This window comes from Babylonia areolata, chromosome 32, assembly GCF_041734735.1.
Source record: "Babylonia areolata isolate BAREFJ2019XMU chromosome 32, ASM4173473v1, whole genome shotgun sequence".
NCBI lineage: Eukaryota > Metazoa > Mollusca > Gastropoda > Neogastropoda > Buccinidae > Babylonia > Babylonia areolata.
In genome coordinates this window covers 6881010-6893509 of record NC_134907.1, presented here as the reverse complement: position 1 = coordinate 6893509, position 12500 = coordinate 6881010, and the positions used below count along the sequence as shown (strand labels likewise).

The following is a 12500-nucleotide window of genomic DNA, read 5'->3' as shown; positions in this document are numbered from 1 at the left end:
TAGACGACAAATGAATAAAATGCAATCACACACACACACACACACACACACACACACACACACACACACACACACACACACACATGTGTATATATATATATATATATATATATATATATATATATATATATATATATATATATAACAGTAATGCAAACTTAACCAGTCGGGCACACGTGCTATTCACACAGTAATCGAAAGAATACAGAGAGGGACAATGATTCCGAAACAAAACAAAACAAAACAAAACACAACATAAATTTGAAAGGACGAAACAGGCGCACACAAGCGCCTCGTGTTCACAGGTACACGTCGCAGGTACAATGTGCACACTCAAACCACACAAGCAAAAGAAGACACTGTTTTCTCTGTCTTTCTAGCCCATACATTCACCAAAAATTTTTTTTAAATATATACAAAAAAAACCCAGAAAACAACAAAGACGCCTCAGCAAAGAAGAGAGAGAAAGGGAGAGGTGTTATGTTAACACTGAGTCACGCTGAGTCGAGAGAGGGAGAGAGAGAGGGGGGGAGACGGAGGGAGAGAGGGAGGGAGAGAGGGAGGGGGAGAGGAGAGAGAGAGGGGGAGAGAGATGGGGGAGGGAGAGGGAGAGAGAGGGGTAGAGAGAGGGAGAGAGTGGGGAGAGAGAGGAAGAGAGGGGGAAGAGGGAGAGAAAGAGGGGCAGAGAGAAGGAGAGAGAGATGGGGGGAGAGGGAGAGAGAGGGAGAGAGGCAGAGACAGACACAGAGACACAGAGAGTTCTTAGTTAATTCTGGAGTCATGCTGAGGAGAAAGACACAGACAGACAGACAGACAGGCAGGCAGGCAGACAGACACAGACAATCACAGACAGACACAGAGAAAGACTGTTCGTGATTGAGGTGTCATGCAATAGATGCCCCGAGGCAAGTGCCCCTCAAGACGCCATAAACAATCCCCTCTCGTTCTTATTTCGGGGCTCTTCCATTGCCGCTATTCTGTTCGGGGGTCGTCGTTTTTATAAATCAGAGTGTGGTTAGAATTCAGATTTCTAAATGCGGATCTGAGAGGGTTAGTACACACACACACTCTCTCTCTCTCTTTCTCTTTTACACACACACACACACACACACACACATACACTCACTCTCTCTATCCATCATTTACACACACACGCACACACACACACACACGCACGCACACGTACACACGTGCGCACGCGCGCACACACACACACACACACACTCACACACATACAGACACACGCACACACACTCATACACAGACAGACAGACACACACACACACACACACACAGTCACACACACACACAGACAGACAGACACACACACACACACACTCTCTCTCTCTCTAATACTCAATATACTACTACCACCACTACGACGACAACAACAACTGCAACAACAACAACCACCAGTGCTACTACTGCTACGACTACTACTGCACACATTTCTCTTTCTCCACTTTCATCCGAAGCTGACCTACCCCCTTCTGTCCCCCACCTTCTCCACCTCCTCCTCCACCCCTTCACTCCTCCTGTCTTCTCCCCCTCTGCCGCTCCCCCCCCCACACACACACACAACCTCCCTCCTTCAACACCAGCTGTGTGTGGTGTGGTGGAGTTCAGTGACTGTTCCTTGGAAGGCAAAACACGCACAGCTTAGCGGAGTCTGACAGTACAGGTGACCAACCAGGGGGGGAAGACAGTGACTCGAGTTGCTGTGTCCTCAATTTTTCTCAGGTGAGTTCTGGCGTCTTTGGGTCTTTTCGGTTGTGGTTAATTAAATGAAAAAAAAAAGCAGTGAATTCTATACGTGTATATTTATTTATTGTTGTTGTTGTTGGTGGTGGTGGTGGCGCTAAGAAAACACACTAAAATCTAAAGGTGCATTATGTATTATCGTCGTAGTCGTTGTCGTTGCTGCTGCTGTTGTTGCTGTTGTTTTAGCTGTGCTAAAAAAAAAACAAACACAAGCCCACAAACAAATACGGTAGCACTTAATAATAAAAGTTATGTGTTTCTTGTTGTTCTCAATTCTTGTTGTTGTCGTTGTATTGATGCTGTCGTCGTCGTCGTTGTTATTGTTGTTGTTATTGTTCGTTGTTGTTGCTCAAATGCAAAAAAGGCCTTTCAGTCTTAAAGGCAATGGCAACCAAAGGTATTGAACAACGCCACCTCTTCCTGCTATACCAATCACTCGTCCTCAGTGTGATCGACTACGGACTTGGGCTAACAACACCGTCTCAAAGCAACCTCCTAAAATTAGAAAGAGTACAAAATGAAGCTATGAGGCTGATCCTTGGAACAACAAAAGACACGCCCACAGAAACCATGCGATACCTGCTTGACCTTCCTTCAGTGCAGGCCAGAAACAAGTTAGAACAGGTCAAGACCTACTTCAAAGCATTAGAAAACCCTCAAAACCCACTGCATGACGCAGTCAAAGAACCAAAAGGCAGCCGTCTAGGGCGAGGAAGATCATGGATGGGGCAAGCAGAAGACACAATCCAGCTAGTATGCCGACTACAAGACCTGAAAGAAACAAAAGAATGGGAGAAAAACCCCGAACACCTCAACCATCTATTCAACACAGCCATTTCACCCACTCTAGGAAGACATTGTCGGGAATGGCCAGAGGGCAAAACTGATGCGGAAGTGAAGCTACTCATAGAAGAAAACAGTAAAGAAGAGGACATCATCATATACACAGATGGCTCAGTCACCAAAGACCAATCCGGTTGGGGATTCACTGCGAAACAAAATGGAAAAACAGTTAGGGAAGAGAATGCTGCCTACAAAGTCACAACCTCCAGCCTAACGATGGAAGTTGAAGCTGTGACACATGCCCTCCAGTGGCTATCGTCCATCCATACTCCCGGAAACCAACATGCCATGATTCTAACAGACTCAATGAACCTCATACAGAAAATTGAAAACGGAATGGGAAGCCCAGAGTGGCATAAGGCAATGCGCAACTTTCAGATAAAAAAAATCACATGGTCATACTGCCCGGGACATGCAGGAGTTAAGGGAAATGAGCGAGCTGACAGACTTGCTGGTAACGCAACACCAACGAGCGGCCTACATCTAGGAAAATCGGAAATCCTCAGAAAAGTCAAAGAATATCAAAAAGAACAGGTACAAGGCCATCACACCATCGATCGCCTCAAAGAAATAAAAGCAGAGAGCGGGAGCGGCCGTAAGTCTAACATGAAAGGTAGAGCACGATGCTTTGCAAATCAAACAAATATCGGCATCATTTCCAAACCAACATTGCGCAAATTTCTTCAAAACGGAACAGAGTCTCTGTGGGCTTTTCCAAATACAATAGACTGAGCAACACACTAGACGCCACGTTCTTGGCATCAGAGATCTTTTCCCATCCCTCTTGCGGCCAGTCAGTGGCAGCCTCTGTGCGTGTGTGTATGTGTGTGTTTGTGTGTATGTGTGAGTCGATGTTTTTGAGTGCGTTTGTGCATGCGTGAGAGTGTAAGTGTACACAAGTGTCAGGAGAGTTCTGTGCATGTGTGTGTGTGTGTGTGTGTGTGTGTGGGTGTTGTGTGTGTGTGTGTGTGAGGGGGAGGTGGGGGTGCAGGGAGGAGGTGAGATAGAGGATGAGGTATGTGAGTGTATGCATGCCTACACTGTGGGAGCATCAGGATATTTGAACGTATATATTATATATATATCTTTGTATATATGTGTGTGGGGTTGGGGGTGGGAGATATGGACGTGTGTGTGTGTGTGCTTGTACAAGTAAGTGTTCATCTGTGTGTGTGAGTGTGTGTGTGTGTGCGTGTGCGTGTTTGTGTGTGTGTGTGTGTGTGTGGGTGCGTGTGCCGTGGAAGCTGCGATACATAGACTAGAAACTTCGAGTGTGTGGAGGAGGCGGTAGAGGAGGTGCAGGGAAATTTGTGGTGTGTGTGTGTGTGTGTGTGTGTGTGTGTGTGTGTGTGTGTGTTGGAGCTCATGTACGTTTATATGTATTTGACTGTGCTTTCATATCTATGAAACTGCGTTTTTGGGGCATATCTGTTATGCATGTATGGGTGTATGTGTGAATGTGTGTCTTCATGTTTTATATTTATTTGCTTATTTATCATCATTGTTGTCTTATTTATTTAATTAATTATTTATTTATTTATTATTATTATTATTATTATTATTATTATTATTATTATTATTATTATTATTATTATTATTTTATCATTATTTTCATTACTACTATCTTTTTTTTTTTTTTTTTTTTTTTTCCCATTCATAATTATTATTTATTTATTTATGTATGTACGCTTCTCTCTCTCTCTCTCTCTCTCTCTCTCTATATATATATATATATGTATATATATATATATATATACATACCTTTTTCTTTCTTTTTTTTTTCAAGGCCTGACTAAGCGCGTTGGGTTACGCTGCTGGTCAGGCATCTGCTTGGCAGATGTGGTGTAGCGTATATGGATTTGTCCGAACGCAGTGACGCCTCCTTGAGCTACTGATACTGATACTGTTGTTGCTGTCGCTGTCAGTTGTTGGTTTTGTTCATGTTGGCGTTGTCGTTATTGTTTGTTTGTGTGTGCACGTGTGTGAGTGAGTGTGTATGTATGTATGTATGTATGTGTGTGTGTGTGTGTGTGTGTGTGTGTGTGTGTGTGTGTGTGTGTGTGTATTTGTGTGTGTGTGCGTGTGCGTCTGAGCATATGTGTCGTAGAGCGATGAACAGACACAGAGAGGGAGAGAGAGAGAGAGACAGAGAGAGAGAGAGAGAGACGCTTGACGCTTTTGACGCTTTGATGTTTTACTGTCATTGACTGTACAGTCAAAAGAGAGAGAGAGAGAGAGAGAGAGAGAGAGAGAGAGAGAGAGAGAGAGAGAGAGAGAGAGAGAGAGAGAGAGGCAATGTTTTAAGTCTGCCGCACACACAATTCGAAGTAAACACGTATTCTTCTTCTGCTGCTTCTCATGAATTAATCAGTCATTGATTAACAAAACATAATGCGTAAATCACACGAACAACAATGAGCCAGCTCAGACACGCACACAGAGATACAGACAGACAGACACAGACAGCCAGACACACACATACATGCATGCATACATACCACCCCATGAACTCTCCCTCTACGTCAATAGAACTGCGCAGCTAATGACATTTATCGGGACATTCCATTATTAGAACTGTACAGCTAATGACATTTATCAGGACAGTCCATTATTAGAACTGCACAGCTAATGACATTTATCAGGATATTCCATTATTAGAACTGCACAGCTAATGACATTTATCGGGAAATTTCATTAATACAACTGTACAGGTAATGGCATATATCAGGACATTCCATTATTAGAACTGTACAGCTAATGACAATCAATTCCATTATTAGAACTGTACAGCTAATGACAATCAATTCCATTATAAGAACTGCACAGCTAATGACATTAATCAGGACATTCCATTATTAGAACTGCATAGTTAATGACATTTATGAGGACATTCCATTATTATAACTTACAGTTAATGACATTTATCAGGACATTCCATTATTAGAACTGCATAGTTAATGATATTTATCAGGACATTCCATCAATAGAACTGTACAGCTGATGACATTTATCGGGAAATTTCATTACTATAACTTACAACTTATGATATTGATCAGGACATTTCAATATTAAAACTGTACAGGTAATGGCATATATCAGGGCATTCAATTATTAGAACTGTACAGGTAATGGCATTTATCAGGACATTTCATTATTATAACTTACAACTAATGACATTCTTCATTACTAGAACTGTACAGCTAATGACATTAATCAGGACATTTCATTATTAGACTGTACAGCTAATGACATTAATCAGGACATTTCATCATTAGACTGTACAGCTAATGACATTTATCAGGACATTTTATAAGACTGTACAGCTAATGACATTTATCGGGACATTTCATTACTAGAACTGTACAGCTAATGACATTTATCGGGACATTTCATTACTAGAACTGTACAGCTAATGACATGTATCGGGACATTTCATTATCATAACTTATAGCAAATGACATTTATCGGGACATTTCATTATTATTATATCTGTACAGCTAATGACATTTATCGGGACATTTCATAATCATAACATGCAGGTAATGACATTGATTAGAACATTTCATTATTAGAACTTACAGCGAATGGCATATATCAGGAATTTCATCAGTAGAACTTACAGCGAATGGCATATATCAGGAATTTCATCAGTAGAACTTACAGCTAATGGCATATATCAGGACGTTTCATTAGTAGAACTGTACACCTGATGACATGTATCAGGACATTTAATTTTCTGTATTCAGCGTTCACTGTTATCTCCCCGTATGTCTCCCTCTCCCCATACATCCACATACACATTGAACTCTCTCCCTGTTCTATGATGTGTCCAGCTATCTGTTCTCTCTCTATCCTTCTGTCTGTTCTCTGTCTCCATCTCTTTTCTCCTCTGACCTCCCTCTGTACCCTCTCTCCCTCTATCTGTATGTCCTCTCTCTCTCTCTCTCTCTCTCTCTCTCTCTCTCTCTCTCTCAGCACAAAGAGAATGGACAGCCAAGAAATGTGTTCTAGGCACAGTCGACAAAATGATAAATAGAACAGATCTAGGATTCCGCATTCTTGGAGGAAATTATTGCACGAATTGAGGTACTGTCTTCTTTACCAAGAAAAGGGGGGGGGGGGGAGGAGAGAGAGAGAGAGAGAAGATGAATAACAAAAATAATATTTAAAAGTCAGAAGTGCATCGACATCTATTTTCATTTAAAAAAACACACAAAAACCCCCCAAACCAATGGTGGTGTCACACCTGTATTTACCTGTAAAACGCACCTACGTTAGTTGTGAAGGGAAAAGGCAGACATGACAACATCCATCAACATTACAGTACCCATCCAACATCCAGCTGGATGGCAGATGGTCAGGTTCACTAGCTGATAGCAGCTGATGGATTTTGTGAGGTATTAGCGGCATACAGGTAGCATTGAAACTGATGGATTTTGTGAGGTATTAGCGGCATACAGGTAGCATTGAAACTGATGGATTTTGTGAGGTATTAGCGGCATACAGGTAGCATTGAAACTGATGGGTGTTGTGATGTGTTAAGAGGCATACATGTAGCATTAAAACTGATGGGTGTTGTAATGTGTTAAGAGGCATACATGTAGCATTGAAACTGATGGGTGTTGTGATGTGTTAAGAGGCATACATGTAGCATTGAAACTGATGGGTGTTGTGATGTGTTAAGAGGCATACATGTAGCATTAAAACTGATGGGTGTTGTAATGTGTTAAGAGGCATACATGTAGCACTGAAACTGATGGGTGTTGTGATGTGTTAAGAGGCATACATGTAGCATTGAAACTGATGGGTGTTGTGATGTGTTAAGAGGCATACATGTAGCATTGAAACTGATGGGTGTTGTGATGTGTTAAGAGGCATACATGTAGCAATGAAACTGATGGGTGTTGTGATGTGTTAAGAGGCATACATGTAGCAATGAAACTGATGGGTGTTGTGATGTGTTAAGAGGCATACATGTAGCAATGAAACTGATGAGTGTTGTGATGTGTTAAGAGGCATACATGTAGCATTGAAACTGATGGGTGTTGTGATGTGTTAAGAGGCATACATGTAGCATTAAAACTGATGGGTGCTGTGATGTGTTAAGAGGCATACATGTAGCATTAAAACTGATGGGTGTTGTGATGTATTGGCGGCACACATGTAGCATTGAAATTGATGGGTGGTAGAGGCATGAACAGTTAAGGACCACTTCATGAAAGCAGACATGTTCTCATGCTTATGATCTACCACTTACATCTCACTGAAGAAACTGCTGTTTGAGACTTCGTGAACCGCTTGGTAAATGCGATCGAAAATCGGTGTTTTAGCCACAGATTTACACGGTTCATGAACGATGACTATGGATTTTCATTGTAAACAATGGAAGGACACGTGTAAGAAAGCACCTCTACTCAGTTTATTGGCTGCACTGTTTGGCGAAAACTCAGCATTATTTCACTCTGCCCTCAAGAATAACATTGTGAAAGTTCCCAAGAAGTCCTTCACTTTTTGTGAACTATGTATGTGAATATTTCTCGAAGTTTTCCCGTTATGATTTTTTGTAATTATTTATTTTTACAAACTTTAATTGAAGATTTTTAAAACACCCACACATGCAGATTAGAATTACTTCAATTTTTTTCAGAAAAAAATATATGTGTGCATGCTCTTTGATCTGCCGGAGTCAGTCTGTGTTTCTGAGCTTACTTTGTGTCACCCTTGCGGTCACACACCTGCATACACACACACACACACACACACACACACACACACACAACCCCTCACCTGTGTTAGCAACATATAGGACAGACAGGTGTCACAACACAAAACAACAGAAGGAACAGCACAGTACTCACCACGCCCATGCCAGAAGACCAGGTATCCCTGTCACACACACACTGGTGGGTGAAGCGGGGTGCCACTGTTACTCCAGAGAAACCCATCTGGTCCTCAACTTTTTTGGTGAAGTCTGTAGAAAGAATCCCCATGTGGTCCTCAACTTTTTGTGAAGTCTGTAGAAAGAATCCCCATCTGGTCCTCAACTTTTTGTGAAGTCTGTAGAAAGGATCCTCATATGATCCTCAACGTTTTGTGAAGTCTGTAGAAAGAATCCTTATCTGGTCCTCAACTTTTTGTGAAGTCTGCAGAAAGAATCCCAAATAGTCCTCAAATTTTTGTGAAGTCTGTAGAGAGGATCTCCATGTGGTCCTCAACTTTTTGTGAAGTCTGTAGAAAGAATCCCCGATGGTCCCCAACTTTTTGTGAAGTCTGTAGAAAGAATCCCCGATGGTCCTCAACTTTTTATGAAGTCTGTAGAAAGAATCCCCATGTTTGCTCTCACTTCATCCACACAGTGCTATTCCCTGAAAGACAAACATACATGGAGCAGTCTGGTGAACAGTTCTGTGTGGCCCACAGTGACTCTTCACAGAGAAGAAAGACAAGACAAGACAAGACAAGACAAAATCTTTATTATCGAGGGTAATAGAGTAATAGATAAGCAAGTAACATGCTTTTTTACATCCAGCCTTCGCCCTAAAGAGGGAATAAAGCTAAAAAAGCGAAAATGAACACACACACACACACACACACACACACACACACACACACACACACAGAGAGAGAGAGAGAGAGAGAGAGAGAGAGAGAGAGAGAGAGAGAGAGAGAGAGAGAATCAAAACACAATCAAAATACACTATTATTTCACCGTTCACAGCCATTCTACAAAAGGAAGAAGAAGAAGAAGAGAAGAAAAGAAAAGAAATCATGAAACACACACACACACACACACACACACACACACACACACATGCACCCACTCAAGAGAGAGTGAGAGGGAACCCACAAATTGTCGAAAGCAACGTTGGATTTCAGGTGACGTCAATTTTTGTGAATAAGTACATTTTTAGATTTTGCTTAAAGTTGTGTTTAGATACATTTTTAAACGTGGTGGTAAATTATTCCAATACGTTCCCCCGCTGTATGTTAGGCTGGACTTAAAAAGATCGAGATTTGGACGAGGTATATGCAACTTATGTACATGTCTTATGTTATTTACTGGGAAGTTATTTATAATTGAAGGAGAGGAAGAAGGGGAAGAAGAAGAAGGAGGCAGGCTCAAAGGCTCAACACTATCACCCACCCCAGTGACTTTTCACAGAGTTAAGAGAGAAGAAGAAGAAGAAGAAGATGATGATGAAGCAGAAGAAGAAGATGATGATGATGATGAAGAAGAAGAAGAAGATGATGATGATGAAGGAGGAGGAGGTTCAAAACCATTGTGGAGTGATGGCCTGGAGGTAACGCGTCCGCCTAGGAAGCGAGAGAATCTGAGCGCGCTGGTTCGAATCACGGTTCAGCCGCTCATGTTTTCTCCCCTTCCACTAGACCTTGACCTAGTCATTCGGATGAGACGATAAACCGAGGTCCCGAGTGCAGCATGCACTTTGCGCATGTAAAAGAAACCACGGCAACAAAAGGGTTGTAAATTCTGTAGAAAAATCCACTTCGATAGGAAAAACAAATAAAACTGCAGGCAGGAAAAAAAATACAACAAAAAGATGGGTGGCGCTCTCAGTGTAGCGACGCGCTCTCCGTGGGGAGAGCAGCCCGAATTTCATACAGAAAAATATGTTGTGACGAAAAGAGAAATACAATACAATACAATACAATACAATACAATACCCACCCTGTCCTCTGGAACAGCTGACGCAACAAGCCTTTGTTCTGATCAGCACACAGACTGATTTGAGTGGCCATGACATTGTACCTGTCCAACGGAAAAAAAAAAACCCACAACAACAGACAAACCGTGAGAAGAAATCAAAAGCTGACTTCTAACTCACCGGGGGTGTGGGGTCGGCGGGGGGGGGGGGGGGGGTGGGGGGGGGGGGGGTCCGCTGTCTGCATTGAATGCACGGGCGTCTCGTTAATCGTCCAAACTGCTTGACATCTGTTCACTTCGCGTCCTGTTAGGTGTGCAATGTGTGTGTGTGTGTGTTTGTCTGTGTGTGTGTGTGTGTGCGCGCGTGTGTGTGTGAATAAAAAAGGGAAACATTCAAAGAAAATAATAAATTTGAACAGTGCAATCAACATCACGGAAACATTAGAATGTAACATCAACATTCCCCTTCACGAGGGGCCAATAACTAAAGAAGGTACTTGAGTCTCTCTCTCTCTCTCTCTCTCTCTCTCTCTCAGCAGACTTGATAATATTGAGAAGGTTCATTCCTTTGCATGCAAACGTTTTTTGAACATACCACTTTGAGTACGAAACAAGTTTGCATACGGAGAATTAGGACGTTATCCACTGTATAATTATGAATAGTGCTGAGGTGTATCAGGTACTGGTTAAGTTTGTTGAATATGAATGTGCACCGATTACCCAGACAGGCATATTTGATGTTGTTTAACCTGGACGACAGGGGAAAAAATGCTGGGTGTCTTTAGTAAAAAAAAATACTTAGATTTGGGTATGTTTGGTTGCAACAGGGTGTTGATTGTGAGCAAACGTTCTTGTCATTATTTAAGCAAAGAATGAAAGATATAATTATGAAAGAGGGGGATGAGTCAGTAATGTCTAGAAATATATGTCATAACTACAGACTGTTCAAAACTGGCTTTGAATGTGAGCAATATTTTGACTTTGTGGATAAAAAGTTTTTAGGGACTGCTTGGTTTCCTCCCAGTAAATGTATCATTTTTCAGGGGAAAATTAAAATGTAATTCAAATTACGCATGTGAACGTTGTAACGTGGTCGAAGATGAAAATCATTTTATAAACAGTTGTGACCTCTACAGTAACTTAAGGCAAAAACATCAGAACTCTGAAGGTCAATCATATTTTCGCTTGCTGAAGAATGGTTCTATTTACAGTATTCGTAAACTCTGTGTTTATATGTTTAATGCCCTGAAGGTACGACAGGAATTCGTTGACAGCAATGAGGAAATTTATAATTAATTTACAATATACAAGAGGCATTTTTGTTCTACAGGTGTAAGTTACTATGTGTTTTACATGGAGTTGTCGCTACGTGATCACCATATTGTGTACCTTTGACCTCTTTCTAGGGGCCGAAGGCCTGGAGATTAAAGTGTTTGTTCTTGTTCTTGTTCTTGCTGTGTGTGTGTGTGTGTGTGTGTGTGTGTGTGTGTGTGTTTCTGTTTCTGTTTCTGTCTCTCTCTCTCTTCCAATGTTGCACCAACCCAACTCTTCCGAACTTTCAAAGCCCACCCACCAATTCCCAATTTAACTGCCCCCCACCCCTTCCCCCCCACACGGTAGCTCCCCTTGCTATATTAACTCTTTTCTCGCCCACCACAGGCCGCCGCCATCTTGATTGTCCAGTGACGTCATGGATACGTCAGGAATCCATCTGATGGCCTTTCACAAAACGCCAGAGGTCGGGACACCAGAAGGTCAAGGTCCTCCAGCCTATCACAATCCTGCTTTCAGTTTCTCTCCTGAAAAGGTATGGGGTGGTTGTGGTTCTTCTCGTAGTAGTCGTGGTAGTAGTAGTAGTAGTGATAGTAGTAATAGTAACTATTGTTGGTTTCGTTGTTTTCCTTCTTCTTCTTTTTCTTGATCATAGTCCTGCCTTCAGATTCTCTCCTGAAAAGGACTGTTGATAGTAGTATTAGTAGTAGTATTGTTGGTTTCGTTGTTTTTATTGTTGTTCTTCTGGGTCATAGTCCTGCCTTCAGTTTCTCTCCTGAAAAGGACTGTGGATAGTAGTAGTAGTAGTAGTAGTAGTAGTATTGTTGGTTTCGTTGTTTTTCTTCTTCTTCTTCTTGGTCATTGTCCTGCCTTCAGTTTCTCTCCAGAAAAGGACTGTTGATAGTAGTATTAGTAGTAGTAGTAGTATTGTTGGTTTCGTTGTTTTTATTGTTGTTCT

At 41.8% G+C, this 12500-nt stretch overlaps 1 protein-coding gene across 1 annotated transcript in view; it reads left to right on the top strand.

The window, feature by feature from the left end:
* The first annotated feature begins 1607 nt into the window (after nt 1-1607).
* LOC143276489 (alpha-glucosidase-like) overlaps nt 1608-12500 on the top strand; it is a 59815-nt gene continuing 48922 nt past the window's right edge. The window contains exons 1-2 of the mRNA XM_076581006.1: nt 1608-1740; nt 11930-12077. Of these exons, the coding sequence (XP_076437121.1) occupies nt 11961-12077 (117 nt within the window). The 5' untranslated portion in view covers nt 1608-1740; nt 11930-11960. The remainder of the gene's footprint in view (nt 1741-11929; nt 12078-12500) is intronic.